This window comes from Crotalus tigris, unplaced genomic scaffold, assembly GCF_016545835.1.
Source record: "Crotalus tigris isolate CLP2741 ecotype Arizona unplaced genomic scaffold, ASM1654583v1 scf7180000019642.961951, whole genome shotgun sequence".
Taxonomy (NCBI): Eukaryota; Metazoa; Chordata; class Lepidosauria; order Squamata; family Viperidae; genus Crotalus; species Crotalus tigris.
Window position 1 is genome coordinate 182342 of NW_024097636.1, and position 26174 is coordinate 208515.

General features: G+C 35.8%; 2 protein-coding genes across 2 annotated transcripts in view; both read right to left on the reverse strand.

The window, feature by feature from the left end:
* Positions 1-20606, reverse strand: part of LOC120317402 (ankyrin repeat domain-containing protein 31-like) — a 45153-nt gene extending 24547 nt beyond the window's left edge. Inside the window, exons 1-4 of the mRNA XM_039363995.1 lie at positions 20092-20606; positions 9885-10029; positions 4250-4390; positions 542-730 (exon numbers count right to left, since the gene is read on the reverse strand). Coding sequence (XP_039219929.1) covers positions 542-730; positions 4250-4390; positions 9885-9939 — 385 coding nt within the window. The 5' untranslated portion in view covers positions 9940-10029; positions 20092-20606. The remainder of the gene's footprint in view (positions 1-541; positions 731-4249; positions 4391-9884; positions 10030-20091) is intronic.
* LOC120317410 (ankyrin repeat domain-containing protein 31-like) overlaps positions 19764-26174 on the reverse strand; it is a 30178-nt gene continuing 23767 nt past the window's right edge. Inside the window, exons 10-12 of the mRNA XM_039364029.1 lie at positions 20802-20915; positions 20092-20234; positions 19764-19889 (exon numbers count right to left, since the gene is read on the reverse strand). Of these exons, the coding sequence (XP_039219963.1) occupies positions 19764-19889; positions 20092-20234; positions 20802-20915 (383 nt within the window). The remainder of the gene's footprint in view (positions 19890-20091; positions 20235-20801; positions 20916-26174) is intronic.

The window sequence follows — 26174 nt, forward strand, 5'->3', positions numbered from 1 at the left end:
TTGTTTGCATTAAGAGCCGTGGTGGCACAGTGGTTAGAATGCAGTATTGCAGGCTAACTCTGCCCACGGTCAGGAATTCTATCCTGACTGCTCAAGGTTGACTCAGTCTTCCATCTTTCTGAGGTTGGTAAAATGAGGACCCAGATTGTTGGGGGCTATATGCTGACATTTGTAAACCACTCAGAGAGTGCTGTAAAGTACTATGGAGCATTATATAAGTCTAAGTGCTATTTCTATTAGTTCTTACTATTGTAATCAAAATCTTTAATAAACATTAGATAACAAAAAGGTTCTTTTTCAGTTCCATTGTAACTTTGAACAGTTACTAAAAACAGAATAATTAATCAAAGACTATATTTTCATTCAAATATATTGATTAAATATAATAACGGCCCCACATTAACTAATTAGATTACTGTTAGATATTGTTTAACTAAGTAGATAGCAGCAAAGAAAAACAGCTACAATTAGAAATAGGTTACATCATTTCTGGGCTATAATACGGTAGAAAAAGTTTAAACTGTTGGTTAAAATACCAGACCTGCATTATCTTTTTGATTTACACATGCTCCAGATGCTATCAAAGTTTTCACTAAAGATAATTTTCCTTTTTTGCAAGCTAAATGCAAATGAGTTTCTCCTTTAGCATTTCTCTTGTTTATTTTAGTTGTTGTAGTACTTTGCAGATAACTAGAAATTGTTTTAGTCTTTTTCCTAAGTTGTGAAGACTCTGAAATAAAAGAAATATCAAATAGTTATTAGAAGCTATGCAAAGTATTTTCATAGATGTACTGTATGACAGGTCCCCAATCTTTTTGAACTGGTAGTCATGTTTAAAATTTCAAGAAGGCTTATACAACTCTGAGAAATGGTGCTCATGGAGGAACCTTGCCCATTCACAAAATTTGAAATTTTTTAACCTATCCACCAGGGCTTTTCAACCCGTGGTACATGTACTACTGGTGGTACATTGGCACCTGGCAGGTTGTATGTATACGATGGGTTGAAAACCACTATAAAAACAGGTGTAAAAAAGTGTAAAAGTGTAGTGTGGGGATGAGCGGAAGCACAGGCCTGTGGGAGAGGCAGCTGGCGCCACAATGTTGCCGGGATTGTGCTACGTGCTCAGGATCTACGCCAGGCTCCAGCTGATTGGCGCACGGCTCCAGATGACTTGCGCTTCCAGAAGCAGCACACAGCCTGGGGAAAGGAGTCAGTTGCAGCTACACCGAAGACAAAAGGAGGAGGAGGGGGAAAGAGTAGAGGATATAAAATAGACATGCCCGTGGGGTGTTTACATTTGGCCCAGGGCCACCCTGGAGACAGTGAGGGACCAGACCCCGCCGCCTACAGCCTACCTGACCCCACCCTGCAATCAAAGAAAAACCTGAATTAGTAGGCCAGAAGGTAGCCCAGCCACCTCACCCTCCAGTTTCTTTTCCTCAGCTCCTGGGCCCAGATGCAGTTGCTGCTTCTCGCCATAGCTGGGACTGGACTTGCAAGTACATCCATCAGCTACCTCCTTTGGAGCCTTCCTGATCTCAACGGGCCTGCCGGCATGGCGGCAGGCAGAACCACTGGGTGAGCCCTGCTTTGCAGGATGAAGCAGGCAGACTTATGCCAGCAGGCCCGTCGGGATCAGGAAGGCTCCAAAGGAAATAGCTGCGGGGGGGAGCCAATATGGAGGCTGCACCTTGCCCTTCAAATCTCTATCTCCCCTGCAGATCTCTGGAGAGGAGGAGGGGGTGGCAGGGGAGCTGTGTGAGGGAAGGTTCCCCAACAAGCCAGCACCCTTACCACACACGACTGAAAATGGGAATTCCCTTTCGAGAAGGGCCAGCCTCCCTTGTGCGGGACCTGGGAGCACTGCTCCCCTGTCTCCTCCTCTGGCTCTCCAGAGATCTGTCAAGACAGAAGTTGGACTCAGAGGAAACTGCTTCCTGCAAACTTTCCATGCTTCCACATGCAGCAGCGTTGTCCTCCACCTCCTGCTTTGCCAGAAGGGGGCACCGGACAGGGAGACACCAACGATGTCTGGGATTGGGAGATGAAAATTTCTTTAGAGTGCTATGCACACACACACACACACACACACACACACACACACACCATTCCAAGCTTGGAGACTTGTATCCACATCTCAGGTAGCAAACTGCCAATCATGTCTGCCCTCGCCTTCCTCTGTGGATAAAAGTCCCCAAACTTGGAATGAGGTGTGTGTACATGTGTGTGTGTACGCATGTACATGCATGCACTTGGCTGAAAGCAGTTTGGGGAGGTGAGGAGTTTGTGGGGCACCAAGTTGTCCCCACATTGAGTTAGCCAGTGCGACTTGTTCTATTCCGACCCAGCTGTCTCGAGTCAGCTGTGTCCGTGAGTGGCATCGAGCAGGCCATGCCCACCTGCTAGGCGACTGGTGGTACTCGAATATTGCCATATCCTAAAAGTGGTACAATCTCTGAAAAGGTTGAAAAGCATTGCACTAGATACAAACCAATGAAGGCCTGCTACGAGGGCAATTCGGAAATAAACTGCCATTTGGTTATCAATGACAGACACTCACAAATATATAAGTTCTATTATACACATTAGAAAACTACAACATTGCATTACTTTTAGACATAATCTCCATTCAAATTGAGGCACTTGTCATAATGTCTTACAAGGTTTGAAATTCCTTAGTAGTAGTCACTTAGCGCCAAATCTGGGCTATAATGGGGGGTGATTAAAAACATCCCAATGGAACTGCTTCTTGGGCGTGTATAACGGTGTGCGGGCGAACATTAACGTGAACCAACACCACACCGGAAGTCAGCATGCCCCGATGCTTGTTATGGATGGCTTGTCTGAGTTTTCGTAATGTTTCACAGTAGACTTCTGAATTGATGGCTGAACCACGCTCCATGAACTTCACTAGCAGTACTCCTTTGGCATCTTCACAATTGGCTGGATTTTCTATAGCACCACTTCTGGTGTGGTGTTGTAAGACATTATGACAAGTGCCTCAATTTGAATGGCAATTATGTCAAAAAGTAATGCAATGTTGTAATTTTCTAATGTGTATAATAGAAGTTCTGTATCTCCGAGTGTTTGTTGTTGATAACCAAACAGAGGTTTATTTCTGAATTGCCCTCATATTTCCTTTGAACTCTAAAGATGCTGCTTTCTACCAATTTATCACAATATTTTTCAATTAATTATACATTCTCTGAAAAAAGAAAAACTGACTGAGGAATGTGTGATAATATTCTTCAAATGCTGAAATAACAGCACATAGGAGATCAAGATCTCTTTTCTCTCATTCCAGACTCCACAACACAAACAAATAGATTTCAGTTTCAGGAAAGCATTTTCCAGTGAATATTAGAAAAAAAGTCTGATCAGTAAAACACTTGAGAGTTGAACAGTGATTCAGAATAGTGATGGAGTCCCCTTTATTGGATTTGTTCAACAGGAAACCACGCAGCCATCAATCTGGTATGCTTTAATTTGCACACTTTACTAACAAATTAAAATGTGTGAACAGAATAGAAAAGTCTTTCAATTAACAAAATGGTGGGTAAAATTACACTGAAAAGGTGTCACATTTAAAAAGCTTTCTCTAGTAACTGTCTTTCACCTTTTACAGTAAGATAAGGATGTATCATGGAGATGACTCTAAAATGATCACAGGTCTGGATGAGCAAAAAACTGTTGTTCCATCAAAGTGATAAACCATGAAGACTTTTGTAAGTCAAAACTAGCACTTTCAATTGAGCTCAGAAATGAACTGGGAACCAGTCCAAGCAGAGCAGGAGTGATGTACAGTATATGATTAAATCAGCTCTTCACAATTTTTGTTGCATTATTTTGCATCACCTTTAGTTTCCAAAATGTTTTAGTGGCAGCCTGATTTACACTGCATTACAGTAATCCAGATGGTAAGTAAATGAACATAGATTATTGCAGTCAAGTCTCCAAAAACAACAGCTGGAGCCCAGCCCTAAGTTGGTAAAAGGTGCTCCATGTCACAGAAATCATCTGAATCTTTATTATAAATGACTGTTTCATGGATAATCCTCAAACTATGAATTTAGGCCTCTGAAAAAATACAATGTCCTCCAGAAAAACTGACTATTTTTGTGAACTGAGGATCATTAATAACTGGAAATTCAAGCTAGTTAAATTAATCAAGCTAAATTAATAATAGCCATATTTTATTTAGTTCGAACGTCAGTTTGTCACTCTCATGTATTTATTAACTGCTTACCTAAGATTTGTGGTATTTGTTGTTCTTCAATTTGACTCAACTGTGTATAACTTGAAGAAACATTCTTCACATTACTGCTGGAACCCAAATCAGCATTTTGATAATTTCCATTGTACTTGGTCTGGACAGTTTTTAATTCAGCTGATTGGAAAGATACATCTGATGTATAATTTGAATTTTCTTTCTTTTTTTTGCCATATTGCAATATATTTTCAGATTTTTTGTTTTCAATATTTATTAAATTAAAAAGTGAATTATTATGCTTTTTTCAAAAGAAACAAATAATATCTATAGAACTGCTATATGGTATATTATAATGAATATAATTAATATATTTCTAAAATATTTACAAATTCTGAGATTAAACATTAGAAAACACTTCTCTAAAAAGTAATTAAATTTTCTGTTACATTCCCTGAAAAGCAAAAACTTAGTTTTGAAATATTCAGTGCACTGTTGGAATTTAATGAAAACAAATTCTGGGATAATAATAAATTTATGGATTTAATACTTAATTTATTGGAATTTTCCCTAAAGTATTCCTCTTACCATTTCACAGGGGAAACAGAAAAAAAACCTAGTAAATATGTAATGAGCCAGTTTTGTGTAATGGTTAGCATCAGGCTAGAAATCAGCTAACTGAGTGACCTTGAGCCAGTCATTTCTGTTCCAGAAAGGCGGCAAGAGCAAACCACTTCTGAAATCTTACCAAGAGAACTGCAGGAACTTGTTCAAAAAGTTGCCGGAAAAATGACTTGAAAAAATATATATATAAACTCATGAATTTTACTGATCTTGTGAAAAAGATTAAAGATCTTGTGAAAAAAAAAATCAATGAACTAGCTGTAAATTTCACTTAGCACGATGATAACTAATTCTATGTATATGACTATTCAAGGCCATGTTTGAAAATCAAGCATAAGTGGAAGTAACTAAATAAGGAACTGTGAATATGGAAGTTGCCAGGTGTACAGGTTTTTTTCCTCCCTAATCCGTCAGTAAGAACCCACAAATAGAACACATTTTAAATAAGAAATAACTATAACTAGCAGTTATTCAGAGACAAGAATGGGAAAAAATAGAAATTGAATTTACTTCCTTTTCTTCTGCATTCTTAACCTTTTGACTAGGCAACTGGTGGAATGTCCTTTTCTGAAGAAGCCTATTTCGCTGTAATATAAGGTATCTATTTTAATTTATGTATTTACAGGTAGTCCTTGACTTACAACTGGTTGTTTAATGATCACTCCAAGTTACAATCACCCTTCCCCAAAGTATGGACTACTTGTGTTCCAAATATAATCATGCTGCTCTTAACTAAAAAAATTCCATAGATGGTTTACAGCAAATACCAAAAGAACAGAAATGAACAAGTAACAAGACAGTAAATAAACAAAGCCACTTTGTGCATGTGTATATTTATGTATAGACAAAAGGGTTACCTTGAAATTGTTCTTGTCTAGCATATGTAAAATCAGAAGAATATTATTCTACATCTTACTATCATTTTCTGTACCCTCAAAAAACATTTTTTCATTTTCTTCTCCTCTTGGACTTATCATTATATCCTCATGCATAACAAGAGTGTAAAGTCTTATCATGACTTTTCATTGGAACTGTGAATGTCAGGGCTTTCAGAAATTTCACCTCTATTAATATCCTGAGAAAATGTACTAGTTGAAGATATTTCCATGCTAATTTGAGCTGTTTGTTCATAACAAATTCCAACAGCTTTTGAGGTATTTTTATCTGGGTTTTGGGCTGCATTTAAAGTATAACATTCTAAAAGAATTATCTATTCTGAATTTCCCACATGTGCAGTTCCTTGTACCAATGGAATGGTTGTGCTTTTTGACTGTAGTAAGTTTTATTTTAAATAAAAAAAATCCAGTTGTAAACATTCTTTCAGAGCCTGTTCATTGTCTATGTCTTTATAGCAGTATACCGTCATATCTATACAAGCTAAAGAATGCATATATTTTTCTGGTAATCTATTTTTTTGTTGGTAGCCTTTTTACTTCTCCACCTCTCCAAACAAGACAACTTTTTAACCTGTCTGAATGTTGTCATTTATAATAGCAGCTTTAAGGCAAAGAAAGCCATTATGGTATCACACGGTTCCTCTCTGCTTTAACAAAAATATTTGCACAAAATGTACAAATTAGACTAATTTATTAATCAGTTACAAAAGATAAAGTTTAATGACATATGTGAATCAATATATTAATTTGTATCTTTTAGCTCAGACATGTCTAACTCGCGACATCACGTGACGTTGCGCAACGTATCTGGATGGTTTTGCCATTGCCGGCAATGGGGTGGGCGCAGCTTCTGGATGACGCGTCCAGCCCGCAGCCGGCAGTTTAACACCCCTGTAAAAGGTTTGATGAACTTTCTTTTCTGATGAGGCAAAGTCCATTTGAGTTAAGTGGCCAATTATTAACTAAATAGTAATAATAATCATCATTATTACTGATAATAAAGTATCTTTCTATATTTCCAATTATATAAGTATGCTATGCTCTTTGGTCATTTTATAAATTAAGTCTGAAGTATATGAAAAATACTTCAAACTATTGCTTTAGAAAAAGAAAAGATATTTGCATGGGATTTTTTTTCATCCCTTTAGTCATTCCTTGTTTTGTCACCCAAAGGAAAAAAATGGTCTTTCACTGCCAGAAACACATCTTTCTTTTAATATTGTTATATTTAACGTCTTAAAAATATCGCTATTCTTGGAGGTGGAATTATATTGGATTGCCAATTTGTTATAATTGTATCAAGGTATGATCAACGATATTTTCAACGAAGCTGGTTTTGTTTTGTGTACTAAATGTGGGAAATGTGTAAGGACAACCCTATTTGGTGTGAACGTCATAGGAACAAGGGCAAGAGAAAATATGCACAATATTGCCTGACTGGCAATAGCTCAGTTGGTGAACAAGATGTAATATTATAAAGGACTCTGGCCAAAGTCTAGGACAACTCGCTGCAGCCATCATGCCATGGCCATCTCACCACAGCCATCTCACCGCAGCATTCTACGTGGGATAACTCAGTGCAATAAATATTATCTGCCACTGTTTCTTCAATATTATTTCCATTGACAATGGAAATAATGGGGCAGCCATAGTATTAACTATGCTGGCAAGCACATGAAACAGGGCTGGTTAACGCACGATCCCATGGCCAAGCCAGCGTTTCTCCAGGAGGATATCAGATCGCACTAGGAGTAGCAGCCGAACAGTCCATCTCCTCCCTACTCATTAGTCACTCCTGCCACTGTATGTCCATTGAACAGTGATAAGGGGCCATTCCTGCACTAGGAGATGGTGCTGCTCATGCTTTACTCAGCTGAGTGCTTCTAGTGAAGCAAGGCCGCCAGAATGAGAGGCAGGGTTGACCTGCCTAGGAGAGCCAACAGAGCCCCCCAATATGCAGCTTGAAGCTGGTTGATATCAGAGACCCTATAGAGGAGAGGTTAGCTGACAAGGGCAGTGGCAGAATACAGCAGCCTCTTCATCTCAGCCATACTGTGTATAGGGGCCAAAAGTGGGGAGATGAGAGGGAGAAAGATGGGGGTGGGGGGAATTGAAGTAGAAAATTTGTGCAGAGTGAGAGAATGTGACCACAGGATGCTATAACAGTCATAAATACACGCTTGCTGGCAAGTGCCTGAATTTTGATACTTGACAGTAAGGACGCTATAACAGTTATTACATGTGAAGACCTGTTGTAAGTTTTTTTTTAAAAAATATTTTCTTGAAGTTTAAAAATAAAAGATAAAAAACTAATACAAAGAAAAATATAAAAAGAAAAATTACAGAGAGAAAAAGAGGGGAGAGAAAAATATAAAGAAAAAAGAAAAAATCTGCAGGAACCCTTGGGAGCTGTGCATTGGAGCAGCTGGTGAGCCATTCAGCTAGAGGGCTGTTGAAAAAGCAGCCGTTTTGGAATTTATTTTTCAAACTGACAATGAGTTGTGTCTTTCATTTCTTAATCATTTTATGGGATTATTATCTTTACTAGCTAAAAGCATTTTTTTCTAGTCGCACTGTTACTCCTTTTTGAAGACTTGTGCAATTTTTGAGACTTCCTTATTGTTAAATGATAAGAAAGAGGGTTGCTGGAGGCAAGCTAAAATAAGAAGCATGGAATATCTTTTTTTTTATTTTGATGGAGAAATTTAAGAATATAAAAGGTGTGGTTTTATTATTTTTAAGTACTCTGTATTAATTGCTTTATAAAAAATCTACTCTGACTAAAAGAGGGAGCTAAAAAGACAGTGAATTATGATATTGAGCATATTTTTAGAGAGGTAGTTGAAAAATATTTACAGAAAACCATTTACTTTATAGACCAATCATATTCTAAAGATATTATAAAGCAACGGTCCCCAACCTTTCCAGCTTGGCGGACCAGCGGGGCGGGGGGGATGGTTCTGATTGAGTGCAACTTCATTTGAGCAAGTGAAGCTACGGGTGGGCCATTGCCCACTGCTTGCGCAGTCTGGTTCAGAACGGGCAGGGTCCAGTAGTGGGCCACAGTCTGGGGGTTAGGACCACTGTTATAAAGGAAGATATGATACAGATGATATAAAAGAAGAGCAAGATCTGCAATCATGTGTAGAAAGTTATCAAATCACTGAGGCAATTTCACAAATATCTATAATGTAAAGCAGGGATCTCCAACCTGTGGGCCGCGGCCTGTTGACCACTGGGCCATGGGAATGGCTGGGTGCTAGCACCGCTGCCAATGTCACACGGGTGTGTGTGGCCCACTTGCACAAGTGTGCGGGCGTTAGCGCTGCTGCTGTGCATGCACCTGTTTGCGCATGTGCTTGCGCATGCGTGCACACACAAACACACATTTCCCTGCTTCTTCCTTTTCCTCCAGGCCAACAACCCAGAAAGGTTGGGAAGCTCTGATGTAAAGAATTTAACTGCATCTTTGGAATACAAATCTGACACCAATCTTTATTATGATGACTGTTTAAATACAACCCTCTCAGCGCAACTGAAACAAGAGCTCCAAGCAAATCTACAACTCGCAAGAGGATATGTTTGGGACATTTTCTTCATGGATACTAAAAAATAGATTTGATAGGCATTACAGAAAAGATTTTATTCCTTGAGGATAAGCTAAAGGGTGTGACTTAAATTTAATGAGTTAATTGGAATTAGGATGGATTTTTACAAGTCTGATATACAGTATGCAATTGAAAGAAAGCTCTAATGTAGTCTTATCCTTGAATAATTCTTAAAGTTTGTAAAATATTATTGAATTGTGTTCAAATATTTTAGAAATATTTTTAAATAAAAGTCTAGAGTTTTAAAATGGATGTTAAAAATGTTTCCCCTTTAAAGTTAAAGAACCTGAGAGAGTGTAGTAAATGTTGTTAATATAAATGATGACAGTATATAAAGATTAATAAGTATAAGCATTAATATATATTATTTCCCATATAAAAAAGTAGAAATGGTTAAATTGATTGCTTTACTCAAAGAAAAGAACATACCTAATTTTTTTTCCATTTGGAAATCACTTTAGAACAAAATCCATATTTTCATTTATTTTTCAAACCTTTCTTTTGCAATTCAATATTAAAAGAGTTAATGTCATAGCTCTTTCCTACCTGATGCTGATCTTTTACCAGAATGAGCTATATAACTTTCCACTAGTTTCCTCATACGCTTGTCAGTAGCTTCTTCTAAGGCATTCTTTCCTCTTTCATTCTTGAACAGTGGGTCAGCTTCATGCCAAAGCAATAATTCCACTACCTAGAAGTAAATATAAATCTTACGGTGTTTTCAATACTTTTTCTTTTCATTTTTCATGATACAGATTGTCACTCTTAAGACTCAGTTTAAAACTTTATGACAACTGAGCAGAGAAAGGCAAAAGCTTTTTTGTGCATTGTAATTTCTTACTTGTAAAGTAAGCAAGGATGATTCTGCATAAATTGTTACAGTGCATATTGACGAGCTAGTCTGGAATAAGAGCCTGGAGCTGAGCTGATATTTCATTGTTTTGTTCATTGTTTGAAACTTTTCTATGGTGTAATACATACCATTGCTAGCCTCAGAATTCAACATTATTATTATAAATTTAAAAGGAAAGAGAAGGTTTCTGGCTAGACTCCTAAGACAGTGATGACAAACCTTTTGGGCTCACCATGTCAACAATTCGGAAAATGCCTAACTTGACTCTCCTGGTGTGTCACACAACCTCCCTCTGAACAAAAGAGAAACAGTTCTTTTTGAGGGAGATGAGTGGTTAAAAAATGTGAAAAATAAATAAATAAAAATTATCTCCCTTGCCCATCTAGACCACCCTGAACAATGGGACTCAGCACTGTGCCAGCTGGGCCTGAAGTCTAGGCAGCTTTAACACCATTACCGCCTTGCACCATTCCCCAAGGAAAGTTGGATTTCTCCTGCAGCCCAGTACTCCTTGGGAACTTCTGCATGCCAATTACCTTTTTACCTTTCTGTTAACAGACCTTTGTGGCCTACCAAGATTGCTGCAGATCGCACGAGGCCTTCATTCTTTTTTTTTTTTTTTTTTTTTTTTATTGAAATTTTTCAAAAGTTTTACAAATAAAAATCCACCCCCCCCTCCCCAACCACCCCACCCCCCCCCGACTTCCCAGAACTGAATATAGGATTATTTAACAAATATTTTAAAAATAATATTTGCAATTTATAAAATAATTAATAATAATAATAAAAATCACAATAATAATATATATAATAATAATATAGATAACATAAACTTTAAAATGAATAATATATACTAAAAAAGAAAAAAAAAATAAAAAGAGAAAAGAGAGAGAGAAAGAAGAAAGAAGAAAGTAGACGAAGAATAAAGCATATATATATATATAAAAAAAAAATATATGAATAATAATACATAAAAAATGTATATATATAAAAAAGAAAAAGAAGAAAGAAAGAAAGAAAAAACAATCATTACAAATTATAAAAAGGCTAGATAATATTTTTCCATATCCAAATTATGTTGTATAAAATTTATCCATTTTTCCCATACCGCAAAAAAATTTTCTTGAGATTGCTCCTTTAAGAAAGCCGAAATCTTTGCCATTTCTGCCAAATACGAAACTTTATGAAACCATTCTTGTAAAGTAGGCAAAGATTCCTTCTTCCAATATTGTCCTATTAACAACCTAGCGGCTGTAATCAAATTTAACATCAATATAACCTCCTTAGCATCACAGTCAATAACAATACCTAGTAAAAATAATTGCGGAGTAAATTTTACCCTCCTTTTAAAAATTCTTTGAATATTCCACCATATCTTAATCCAAAAAGCTTTTATATGCTTACACGTCCACCAAATATGGTAATAGGTAGCATCCAAATATCCACATCTCCAGCATTTCGGCTGTAGATTAGGGTACATAATGGACATTTTCTTTGGGTCAAGGTGCCATCTATAAAACATCTTATAAAAATTCTCTCTTAAATTTTGCGCTTGTGTGAATTTAACATTTCTTATCCAAATAAGTTCCCAAGTATCCATTGAAATCGTTTCACCAATATTCTGTGCCCATTTAATCATACAATCTTTAACTAGTTCAAGTTCTGAATCTAATTCCACTAAAACCCCATAAACTCTCTTAATATGGGTTGGCCTTTGATCTCTTACTTGTTTTAAAAAAATTTCATCTTCTCTAAGCCAGCCCATTTTACAATCCATCTTCCATCTATCCACTATTTGTCTATATTGGAACCATGAATAAGTTAAGTTTTCATGTGTTAATTCTTCCAAAGATTTTAACTGCCAGTCTTGGCCATCCCATCTTAATAACTGTACGTAAGAGACCTTGTCCATATTTACCCCTTTCCTTATACCTTCTATGGCATGCCGAGGTATAGCCCATAATGGTATTTTGAAGTCACTTTTATAATACTTTCTCCACACTCTTAGCAAAGAGTTTCTTATAATATGAGACTTAAAAACCCAATCCACTTTTTTATTAAATATTAAATAGGCATGCCATCCAAAAAATAGGTCCCAGCCTTCCAAATGAAGTATTTCTGTATTTGTTAAATTCACCCAGTCGCTAATCAATGTCAATACTACAGCATCATAATACAATTTCATATTTGGTACCTTGAGTCCACCTCTCTCACGAAAATCTTGCATTATTTTAAGTTTCACCCTTGGTTTTTTCCCTGCCCAAACAAATTTATTAATACCTTTTTGCCATTCATCTAAATTACGTTCGTTCTTTAAGATAGGTAACATTTGAAACAAAAAAATAAACTTTGGCAGGACATTCATTTTAATAACTGCAATTCTGCCCATAAGGGATAACTGTAAATTATTCCAGTTTTTTAAATCCTTCTGTACCTCCATCCACAGCTTTTCATAATTATTTTTATACAATTTTACATTAGAAGCAGATAATGTAACCCCCAAATATTTTACCTTATCAACAATTTCAAAGTCTGTTAAGTTAACTAAAGCCTGTTTATCACCATTAGTCATGTTTTTAGCTAATATTTTGGTCTTATTATTATTAATTTTAAAGCCAGAAACACGTCCATATTGTTGAATCAATTGTAATAATTTCACCACCGAAGAAACAGGTTGAGACAAAGTAACAACCAAGTCATCTGCAAAGGCTCTTAATTTATATTCTTTTTTATTAATTTCTATTCCTTTTATTTCTTGAGACTCCCGAATTTTAATCAACAAAATTTCCAGTGTTAAAACAAACAATAACGGAGACAACGGGCATCCCTGTCTTGTTCCTTTTTCTATTACAAAAGCCTCTGACAAACCCCCATTTACAATAATTTGAGCAGTCTGTTTTTGATATATATTGGATAATACTTGTAATATATTTTGTCCAAAATTCATCTCCTTGATTAAACACAACATAAACTGCCAATTCACTTGATCAAAGGCTTTTTCAGCATCCAAAAATATCAGGCCTGCAGAGACTTGGTTATTCTTTTCTAAATACTCTAATAAATTAATAATTTGTCTAACGTTATTCTTCATATACCTTCCAGTTATAAAACCCGATTGATCCCTATGTATAAACTGCTGCAAGATCCCCATAAGCCTGTTAGCTAAAATTTTTGCAAAAATTTTATAATCCACATTTAAAAGAGATATAGGCCTATAATTTTTAGGCAAAGTAAGATCTTGACTATCTTTTGGAATCAATGATATAAATGCATTACGCCAGGATGGAGGGATCTCTAACCCCTGTAATAAATTATTAAACAGTTCACACAACGGTTGAATCATCTCTTCTACTAAAGCTTTATAATAAATAGATGTCAACCCATCCGTACCCGGCGCTTTGCCCAATTTCAATTGTTTAATAGCTGTAACAATTTCTTCCTTAGTAATTAAACCGTTAATCTTTTTTTCCTGATCTTCTGTTAATTTAGGAAAGTTAACTTTGCCTAAATAATTATTTATATCTGTAATTTGAATATTAGTACCCTTATATAATTTTTGATAGTATTCTAAAAAAGATTTCTTAATCAATTCTTTCTGATAAACCAATTTACCATTATAATTTATTTTATCTATATTCCTCTGTTTCTGTTTTTTTCTTAACTGATAAGCCAACCATCTCCCTGGTTTATTAGCATTACAAAATGTATTTTGTTTCATAAATAGCAAATTAGTTGCAGCTTGATCAGCCATCAGCATGTTAAATTGTGTTTTTAGCAATTTTAAAGCTCCTTTAACCTTTTCATCTAAGGGATTTGAAATTAAAAGTTTCTCTTTTAATTTAATCTCCTCTTCCAAGTCTTTCTGTTTCTGAGTCTGTTTCTGTCTATGCAAATTATTCATTTTTATCAAAATACCACGCATAAAAGCTTTACTTGCATCCCAGACCATTGACATTGATGTTCCCTTGTTCATATTTAAAGTAAAATATTCCTTTAAACATTCCTTTAATTTATGAACATTTTTTTCTTGTTTAAATAAATTCTCATTCACCCTCCAGGATCTCCTATCTTCCTTCTCTACAAACAGTTCCATCCAAACTGGACTATGATCGGACAATGTCCTAGGAAAAATTTTTACATTCTTCACCCTGTTGTATAAATCTGTTGTGATCAAAAAGAAATCAATTCTTGAGAAAGATTGGTGTCTATCTGAGAAAAACGTAAAATCCTTTTCTTCTTGATTACGTTCACGCCAATAGTCTCTCAATTCCCAATCTTCTTTCATATCAAAAAAGGCTTTAGGTAATTTAGCCTGTTTAAAAAAGGTAGAAGAGCCTTTTTTGTCCATTTGTATATCTAAGACACCATTCCAGTCTCCCATTAAAATCACAGATCTATAGTCCAACAAAGTTATTTTCTGATGTAGTAACCTATAAAATTGCTCCTGTTGCTGGTTTGGTGCATACAACCCCACAATAAGAATTTTCTTGCCATATAAACCAAGTTCAAGCATAACATATCTTCCGTAAGGATCTGATTCTAACAAGGTAGCGGATAAATTCTGTTTAACATAGATTACCACACCCCCTTTCTTCCCAGGGGCGGGAGATACAAAATGAGATCCCAAGCGAGGATTATTTAAATATTTTTGATCTTTAGCTGTAATATGAGTTTCTTGCAAGCAAATAATATCATTGTTATGTTGTTTCAAATAGTGGTAAATTTTTTTTCTCTTTTGAGGAATGTTTAATCCATTAACATTCCAGGACAGGAGCTTTGCCATCTCCCTTGGCCTTCAGCCTGGAGAAGATCCGCTCAAATTCTGCTGCTGATGAATATGTAGCAGAGCTTTTGGGTCTTGCTCCTCCCACCGGCACTGAAGCAATTTGCTGAGTAGATTCTTCAATTTCTTTTTCTTTTTCTTTTTTCTGTTGTTCTTTTTCTTTACGTTTATGTGCTGCACGGGTCATTCTCTGTTCTTTAACCTCTGGTTGAGACATCCATACCACCTGTCCAGCAGTCATCATCCCTGTACCTTCAGATTTCTGTTCCATCTCTTTGTCACTCAAGACTTTATGCATCATGGGCAAAGGAGAGCCTGCTCCCAGGACCGTTTTATAAAATTCCTTAGCTTTAGCAACTGTATTAAGTCTATAACGTGTCCCCGCATGGCTCAAAACAATGCCCATCGGAATCTCCCATCTAAATGGCATTTGTCTTGCTTTAAGTTCATTTACTAAAAAAGCAAAATCTTTTCTGCTTCTTAAAATTTTAGGTGGAATTTCCTTTAAAATAATAATATCTTGGGCAGCAATCTGAAATCTTTTATTATAAAAAGTTTGTAGAATCTGATTTCGCAAAGACTTCTTAGCAAAATATATCACCACATCTCTAGGCAAATTCCTCTGTTTTGCAATCCAAGAATTAACTCTATAAATTCTTTCCACATCCCCACGTAACTCTTCTTTATCAATATTCAAAATAACAGCCAAGTCATTAATCACCATTTCCATCAAATCTTGAGTTTTATCTTCTTTCAGACCCCTTATTCTCAAAGCATATTCCATCTGTCTATACTGGAACATAAGAATATCATCTTGTGAAGTCTCCACTTTTTTCTCCATATCTTGAAATTTATAATCCAAAAGTTCAACTGTTTCTTCAATTTCCTCTACTCTGGAGTCCAGCTTCACAACCACTGAGGCCATTCCAGATAGAGCTAGAAGTATATCATCCCTCAAAATAGCATTATTCTGTTCTAAAAGCTCCTTCATCTCTTTCTTCATTTCCTCCTTAGTTTCAGATTTATTCTGGTCCAAAAGTTGTTTCATTTCCTCCCTAAACTGTGAGACAGCACTTACCATTATTTCTTTAATGTCTTGTGCTGATGTGCCAGATGGGGGAGGTGAAGGTGGAGTGGATTTAGGTTGCTGCACTGAGGGTATTATTTTAAGTTGTTGTTGCACAGTAGAAGTAGCAGGAGAAGAAGTTACTTTAGAAGCTGCAGTAGCTGGTTGTCGTTTTGAAGCCATTTTAATTTATCTTCCTTTCTTCTTAAAAATACCGATAAAAATAAGTAATCCAAAAAAAAAAATTAAAAATAAGATAAAATAGAATAAAATAAGATCAATCTAAAAGTCCCCAAGAATAAAAAAGTAAAAAAAGTAAAAAAAAAGCAGTATTAAACAACAATTCAGCCGATCCGTCTTTTAAAGGAAAAAAAACTTTCAAAACGCCATTTTACTTTCACTCTCACTTTTCCGCCCGAAAAAAAAGAGAAAGCTTAAAAAAATAAAAAAAAATCAGCATATACTAAATAAACTAAATAAACTAAAAAAAAATAAAATGAAGCTAAACTATAAATAAAATCCTTTAAACAGTTCTGTCCGGTTTAAGATTACTCACGGTTTCTTTAAGTACGGAGATGGTAGCGGCGTCTCGCTTTGTTTCCGAAGAAACAAAGACAGCTGAGAGGCGGAGAAGGCAATGAACTCCGAGGGAACCCTCTTTCTACCCCCCTAAAAATAAAAATCCAGGGAGAGTTAAGAGGTTCTACCTCTATTCATGCGATCTCTGCCCCTTCCCTTCGCCCGGGAAGGGGATTGCGAGCCGCGGGCCAGCTGGTAAACGCTGTGCTCCGCGGATCTGACACCTTCTCAGGAGGACGGCTACAAAGTAGCCGCCATCTCCACCGCTTTAACCACCGGAAGTCACGAGGCCTTCATTCTTGAAGCAACTTTGGAGAATGCTTTTTTTATGGCCTCTACAGCCTCTGAAAACTGTGCGGAAGCACACCATTTTTGCACATTTTTTTGGAGGCTCAGGCAGTCATGCAAGAGCACGTCCCTCTCACCTGACTTCTGGGCGGGTCTCGAGGCTGTGTGAAAGGCCTCTGGAGGCCCCGTTCTCACATGGCCTCTGGAATCTCCAAAAATCATACCAAGAACAGGGTGTGCTTTTAAAAATAGTTGTTGTCTGGTGTTTACCCAAAATGTTATGGTATGACATCTTGACAGATAGCTTCACCATCACTGTCCTAAAACTGAGTAAGTGCTGTCTTCTAATTAGCATTTTAAAATCAATAGTTAACTATGTGATGGCCATATAAATTTGACAAATGGATAAACAAACAATTACTCCACTAACTTACAGAAATGTTGACAAATAAAAGTCTAAAAATTGTTATAAAAGAAACCATAAATTTGAAATATTCATTACTAAATTAGATAAGCCTGAGCCTCTATTATTTTTGCATTTAAAGCTTAACATAGGCATAAATTGGTTCCATTTTAGTGAAAAATAGTGACAGTGTGGTAAGCTTCGTTAATGAAGAACTGAGTTATATTCAGTTAACACCTTTTCCAATCCTCCAGTTTTATGTACAAAAGATGACAGAAGCAGCTGCAGGTGACAACACTGAATAATACTCAAAATAGGAAAAAAATATCTACCAAGAAGCCCATGAAAACAAAGTTAACTTAATTTTGAATTTGCAGACAGAACCTGACAAATTAGCAGATATAATTTGTGTTTTATTTTATAGCTTTATGGCTTGGTAAATATCCATATGGCATCTTAACCATTGTCATTATATTTAAAAAGAGCTGTCCAAAAGAAAAGTAACAAATCTATCCAAGTCTGCCTAGAAAATATCGTATTAAGTGAAGTAGTAGGTATGTTTAGAATTCAATCCTGAAATATATTCAGGATTGAATATATATTCAAGGACACATCAAATAAAAAACACTTGCTATTATAATAGAGAAGCGATCAGTACTGCCTTTTGATTGCCTTCCAATACTTTTGCAAAAAATTAAAAACCAAAGGTTGAGTTGTATCACTAATACTGTATGTAAAAAGTCAAGTACAAGTATGTAGGGACCAGGCAAGATGAGAACAATGAATTACTTTAGGAATTAACTAGTGACTAGTAGCCAATTAGTAGTGACTAATAGCCACCAGTAGTGACTAGTGAGAAGAATCAATTATTTTTAGAACAAAATAACTTTATAAATCAACAAGTCAGATGATTAATGAGAAAACTGTTCAGAATGTTCACATTTAAGGAATATGCATCTACATACATATTTTAATTGTCAAGTAACTGGTAGATTAAAGCAAAATTTGCTAAGTATTTGGAGGCAAAAAAAGCCATGTTCAGGAATGTTGTTGTTCTTGTTAATTGCGAAGTCGTGTCCGACCCATCGCGACCCCATGGACAACGTTCCTCCAGGTCTTCCTGTCCTCTACCATCTTCTGGAGTCCATTTAAGTTCACACCTACTGCTTCAGTGACTCCATCCAGCCATCTCATTCTCTGTCGTCCCCTTCTTCTATTGCCCTCAATCTTTCCCAGCATTAGGCACTTCTCCAGTGAATCCTTCCTTCTCATTAGGTGGCCAAAGTACTTGAGTTTCAACTTCAGGATCTGGCCTTCTAAAGAGCAGTCGGGGTTGATCTCTTCTAGGACTGACCGGTTTGAACGCCTTGCAGTCCAAGGGACTCGCAGGAGTCTTCTCCAGCACCATAGTTCAAAGGCCTCAATTCTTTGGCGCTCAGCCTTTCTTATGGTCCAACTTTCACAGCCATACATTGCAACTGGGAAAACCATGGCCTGGACTATACGCACTTTTGTTGGCAGGGTGATGTCTCTGCTTTTTAGTATGCTGTCTAGATTTGCCATAGCTTTCCTCCCCAGGAGCAAGTGTCTTTTAATTTCTTGGCTGCAGTCCCCATCTGAGGTGATCTTGGAGCCCAGAAAAATAAAATCTGTCACTACCTCCATTTCTTCCCCATCTATTTGCCAGGAATTGAGAGGGCCGGATGCCATGATTTTGGTTTTCTTAATGTTGAGTTTCAAGCCAACTTTTGCACTCTCCTTCTTCACCTGCATCAAGAGGCTCTTTAGTTCCTCTTCACTTTCTGCCATTAGAGTGGTATCATCTGCATATCTTAGGCTGTTGATATTTCTCCCGGCAATCTTAATTCCAATTTTTGTTTCATCTAGCCCTGCCTTTCTCATGATGTGCTTTGCATATAAGTTAAATAAGCAGGGCAACAGTATACAGCCTTGCTGGACTCCTTTTCCAATTCTGAACCCAGCAGCGGTTCTGTGTCCAGTTCTCACTGTTGCTTCTTGACCCGCATATAGGTTTCTCAAGAGACAAATAAGATGGTCTATGTTCAGGAATACATCTTTAGAAATGTTAGAGTGCTCCCTGCTGAACAGTCACTCTAATTGCAACAGAACTTGTAAAAAGACTTGGAGCAGATGCATGCACTGCACAAGAGAACTTAGACTTTCTGCATCAGCATGAAGTTTCAGGGTGGTTGAATTATTGCCGTGTTATTCCCATAAATGGTGCAAAGAATAATTCAAACTGAAGAAATGAAGCTTCTTTACAGTATTAGGCAGTCATAACTAATCTGGCTAGTATGGCTTAACAACATATTTTAGAAACCCAAACTAGTTGATAGTTCAAGACATGATCTCTTCTTCAGTTAGGATACTGCAATCACAGACAGAAGATACATGACATTCCCTTTCTTCACTCTACAACACAACCTCTAATCTCACCGAAAAAAGATCAGCAAGACATCTATTACTTGAACCGAAACACAGTCCATTTCCAAAACATAATGCAGCAGCCACAGAGACATCACAGTGTGCTGCACTCCAACTTGATGTAGTAAGGAAGCCTAGAAAATGATTTGTTTTTAAGTTCCTGCAAATTAGAAGCTGAGTCCTGTGGCAGAGAGAAATATATGTTTACCGAGAATTAATATAAGCTCAACTTATCTGGAAAACCCTAAATTTGGGATGTTAGGGAAACATGCAATGTGACTTGCTAAAGCATCACACAATACATTTTATAGAATACTTTCAGGATGGAAATTATACCTTGTAGTGACCTTCTTTAACAGCTTCATGTAATGGTGTTACTTGCTCATATCCTTTACAATTAACATCAGCTCCTGCTTTTAAAAGTTCATTTGATATTTCAAAGCATCCAGCCAAACTAGCCTCATGTAATGGAGTCCAACCTATAGAATTGAAAGTACATTATTTTTTCAAGTGGATCAAAGTCATTATTACATAATTATTTTCTACTGATTTAATTTCCATTCCAGTACAATTTAGATACTTAAATATTCTCATCAATTTCAAAAATGTCTGTTTAAATTAGACTCTTTAAGTATTGTTATGAAGACCAAGTTTTACTTAGCCACTCAACTTGTTCATTCATTTTGAAACAAAGTAAGCTTTTAGCAAGTTGTGAATGATACTCCCACTTATTTCAAAATATGTCAGAATGTATTACAGGGAGAACAATCTGCTTGCTTACCTGCCTGTCTGCCTGTCTATATTCTGTTTTCACTTATAGCAACTCTTAATGTCGTGCAGGAAAGTTTACATCTACAGAAAGTATTATTCCAATGTAAAGCTGAACAATAGAGTTTCATTGAACAAAATGAAATCTGATGTTTATGAACCTATACAATATATTATTCTTGCTTCAATTAATTAAAATTGATACTGAATTTTTATAAAACTGAATTTATGTTGGATATTATACTTATCTGCATAGTCCTGCGCATTAACATTTGCACCAGCTTTTATCATTGCACATACACCATCTAGGTCATCTTCTGTAGCAGCTCTATGCAACAATGTCTGACCAAAAGCATCTCTTCTATTGATTGCAGACAGTGAAATGTAATTACCTGAGGAATCATTGGAGTAACAATTAAAAATGGTCTGCTTTCATGGGAAATAAAATAAAAATGGAACAAATGAATTTTTTAAATGGCATTAAATGGCATGAATCATAACATGTGTTTTTGTTTTAGAAATGTGTAAAGATGTAAGTTCTCCTGCATCTAATTTTTTATGTAAGCTGTAACAAAAAATGTAATGAACATTTTACATTTGCATACATGGTTAAGCAGCACAACTCATGTCTCTCAGTAGAGATTGTGGTACTTCCACACAAAGTTTTTATTGTGCAACCACCTTGCCTTCTTAATACGTTTTAAAAGAGAAACAAACAAAATGGTTTTCTATTTGGACCCTGGCCATATTTTTCATTATTTTATATTTTGTTTTCTAAATGTCTTATGGAAGAACTTTGTTAGACAATACTAAAGGTTACTGACTTTCTATCTGTAAGGAATTAAAGACTTCTTGCTTGATTACTTGCACACTGAGAAATTGGAGTAGGTATTAATATATAAGATTAAAAGAGAATATATTAAGTATATTAAGTAAATCATCAATTCATGTTATTCATATATCTGATAATATGCTAAGTGTAGCTTAAAAGAGAACAGAGGAATATGGTGGTTGGGATGAAAAAACTTTTGTTAATGCTGTTTTTAACTCGCCAAAGGAATGAGCTGCAAATAGAGCTAATCCTGACGTGGAATGGGACATTCGCCACCACCAACTCACTGTGGACAACTTGTCATGGCCAACTCACCACGGCCAACTTGCCACCACCAATTCACCATGGCCAACTCACTACACCGCAGAACAATTTAACAATTCAATTTAATTATTTAAAATAAAATACGTTTTTTTATTCACATTTCATTCTGACCCTCCTTTTGCATTTTTTCTTTACTGATTCTATTCCACCATTTCTTTGATATTAGTGTAACTCTTTTTTTAAAAAAAGATTTTTTTTCCATACATTCAATAGTATTTATTCAACAAAGATGCTGAGTTTACATTCGCTAATACATATTTAGTTCCTAATCCTTTATTCTTTCCTCTAGCTATCGATAAAATAAATCCCAAGTTTGATAATATTCCGTTTCTTCTTTTTCTTTCAGTCTCAGAGTCTGTCTATCCATCTCTGCGCATTTTAATATTTTTTAAATTATTTCTTCATCTGATGGTATTCCTTTATTTTTTCCAATATTATGCAAATATAATTCGTGCCGCTGTTATAACATGCAAAGTCAAATATATGTTTTGTTTACCAGTCTTTTCAGGTTTAAAATCTACGTGTTCTCCCAACACCTTTTCTAACCAGGCATGTATCTTTTTCCAATAACTCTTTGCTTTAGCACATGTCCACCGAACATGATAATAAGTGCTTGACTTATGTTTGCATTTCCAATTGATCTATCTGACATGTTTTTAAACACTTTTGCTAGTCTCGCTGGTGGCAAGTGCCATGTATAAAACATTTTATATAAATTTTCTTTGTTGGAAATTGACATTGTCAGTTTATAATTTCTTTCCCATAAATTTTGCCATTTTTAAAATTCTATATTACAGTGATACCAAACCTTTTAGATACCGAGTGCCCAAACTTCAACCTAAAACCGGTGCCTGGTGGGTGTGGCCACCAGGTGGGTGTGGCCTGCTGGGTGGGCATGGCTACAGTGGTCATGGCAGATGGATGGGCATGGCCAGATCGATGTTGCTCCCAGGGAGGGACACCTGTGAGGGCTGGGCAAGGTTGGGGGAGATCCAGGGGGTCTCTGGTGGGTGGCGTGGTGGGCAGGAGGCTGGTCCTGCAGGGTGAGGCAAGGCGAGGCAGGGCAGGGCAGGGATGCCATTGTTGCACGGCGAGGCAGGGGCCTGGCACTATCAGCCCCCGCACAGAAGCCAGCAAGCGCATGAGTGCTGGGATGCATCCAGCCACGTGGGACCTTGGCAAGTTAGCGGGCAGCTGGTTGAAGAGGATGGTTGCTATCTCTGGGGCATGGTGCACATGCCCACAGAGAGGGCTCTGAGTGCCGCCTCTGGCACGCGTGCCATAGGTTTGCCACTACTGCTATATTATATCCAAAAAAATTTGCCCATCTTATCATTGTTTCTTTAACTTGTTCACTTTCCATTTTCAAAGTTAATAAAAAAGTATAAATTTTCTTAATTAGTTTCTCATCAGGTTAACAATATCTTATCAAACAGAGTTTATTCCTTATAAAAACCATACAGTTTAACATCTTTATCATATCTAGTTTGCATTTGTAAATGTGCCCACCATGATAAGTTGATACCCTGATTTTCCATTTCTTGTTTAGATTTTAAATTTCCTTCAGAGTTTAGAATATCTCCATATGTCCAAATTTTTATTGTTGACAACCACTCTGAAATTTTCAGATATATTTTACATTTTATTTTTCCCATGTTGTTAATAATACATTTCTTATGTAGTGATTTTGGAAGTATTTATGAATTTTATTTTTCCTGTACCATAAGAAAGCGTGCCACCCCAATTGTAAATCATGCACTTCCAGATATAACAACCTTTTGTTTCTAAGAATTATCCATTCTTTTGCCCATATTAATACAGATGCTTGGTAATATGAAACCCACTCTGGTAAACCAAAACCTCATTTTCCTTGGCATCTTGTAACATTTTCATCTTAATTCTAGCTTTCTTTGTTTGCCAAATGAATTTCAAAATTAATGAATTTAAATCTTCAAAGAATTTTTTTCTCGAGTTGTATAGGTATTGTTTGGAATAAAAATAAGATTTTCGGTAATATATGCATTTTTACTATAGTAATTCTTCCTGATATTGACAATTGCAAGTTTTTCCATTTTTCAAAATCCACTCTTTTTTTTATTAAAAGTTTTTAAAAATTTATTATAATATAAACCCTCCCACCCCTTTCCCCTTCCCCCCTCCCCCACTTCCCAGAGCTGATTACAGGGTAACAAATAAACAAACATAATCTAACTAACATAAACCAACTATACTATCAATCAAAACCATAACACACTTTAACTCCTTCTCAAAACAAATATTAACAAATTAAAACAAAAATAATAATATAATTAAAACTATTAATAATTATCTAAAATCTACTCAAAAGCAAGGTAATACTTTTCAGTTTCATATTTCTTTTGAATATAATCAATCCATCTTCTCCAAACCATAATGTATCTTTCTTATGAATAGTCCTTCAAATAGGCGGAGATTTTCGCCATTTCTGCTAAGTTAGACACCTTAAGTATCCATTCTTCCAAAGTAGGCAGTGAGTTTTTCTTCCAATATTGCCCCACCAATAATCTTGCAGCTGTTATAAGATTCAACATCAAATTGATTTCTTTAACATCAAAATCTACAATAATATCCAACAAAAATAATTGCGGAGTAAACTTTATCTTTCTCTTAAAAAACTTTTGAATATTCCACCAGATCTTAATCCACTCTTATTTGATTCAATAGTTTTGTTTGGTTATCTTCTTTTATCGTTGAACATCTTGCTGTTAAGTATATTCCCAAATATTTGACCTTTTTAACTATTTGTAATTCTATATTTTCTGACATTTTTTTGTTTATCTGAAAGATTTTTGACTATTACTTTAGTTTTTTTCTGTTTATTTTTAGTCCTGCTATTTCTCCATACTATTCTATCTTTCCCAGTAGTTTAGGAATCATCTCCAAAGGTTCTTCTAAAATAAATACCAAATCATCAGCAAATGCTTGTAATTTGTATGTTTCACCTTTCATTTCTAGTCCTTTAATTTCTGTATCTTGTCTAATATTTCTATTTAAAACTTCCAAAGTCAGAATAAATAGCAATGGAGATAATGGACATCCTTGCCTTGTACATTTTCTTATCTCAAAGTTCTCTGTATAATCTCCATTCACAATCACTTTCGCTGTTTGTTTATTCTATATTGCTTTAATCATATTTATAAAGTTTTGTCCAAAATCCATTACTTTTAGTTGCTGAATCATAAATTGCCAGGAAACATTATCAAATGCCTTTTGGGCATCTAAAAATATTAGTGTCAATTGTTTCCCTGGATGTAATTCATAATATTCAAATACATCCATTATCACTCTTAAATTATTTTTAATTTGTCTCTTTGGTAAAAAAAACATTTTGATCTGAATGTATAAATTCAGTTAAGAATCTTTTCAGTCTCTCTGCTATTATTGAAGTAAAAATTTTATAATCTACATTTAACAACAATATCGGTCTGTAATTTTTTATCTGTGTCAAGTCTGAATCTTCTTTTGGTATTAAGGTAATATTTGCCGAGTGCTTTGAACTATAGTGCTGGAGAAGACTCCTGTGAGTCGCCTGGACTGCAAGGCAATCAAACCGGTCAGTCCTAGAGGAGATCAACGCTGACTGCTCTTTAGAAGGCCAGATCCTGAAGTTGAAACTCAAATACTTTGGCCACCTAATGAGAAGGAAGGACTCACTGGAGAAGAGCCTAATGTTGGGAAAGATTGAGGGCAATAGAAGAATGGGATGACAGAGAATGAGGTGGCTGGATGGACTCACTGAAGCAGTAGGTGTGAGCTTAAATGGACTCCAGAAGATGGTAGAGGACAGGAAGGCTTGGAGGAACGTTGTCCACGGGGTTGCGATGGGTCGGACATGACTTCACAACTAACAACATCATGTATTTGGGAGCTTAACCTCCAGCAAAAGTTCATTGCAGACATCTTTCAAAGGCTCACTTAATATATCTTGTAAAGATTTATATAGCTCCGCCAGTAGTCCTTCTGGACCCAGTGTTTTCTCGTTTTTTTGTCTTCTTATGCCTTCTGTTATTTCCATCATTGTTATTTTTTCCTCTAACTTAGTTTTACAAGTTTCTGAAATTTTTGGAAGATTGTTTTCTTCCAGATATTGAATCATTCTCTCTCTTGGAATTTCTTCTATATCATACAGTTTCTTATAGTATTCTTTAATTATCTTTTTTATTTCTTTGTTTTTAAATTGTAGGCAACCTTTTTCATCTACTAAATTATTTATCAGTTTCTTTTCTTTCTGTTTTTTAGGTTTGTAAGCTAACCATCTTCCTGGTTTGTTTGCATTTTCAAAAAAGTTTTGTTTTGCTCTTTTTATTTGCTGTGCCAATTTTTTTGAATCCAACAAATTTAATTTATGTTTTATTGTTTCCATTTCTCTTTTCAGAATCTTCTTTTGAGGATTTATTTGCAGTTCTGATTCTAGTTTTTCAAATTTTTCTCTTGTTTGTTTGTTTTTTGCCATGTA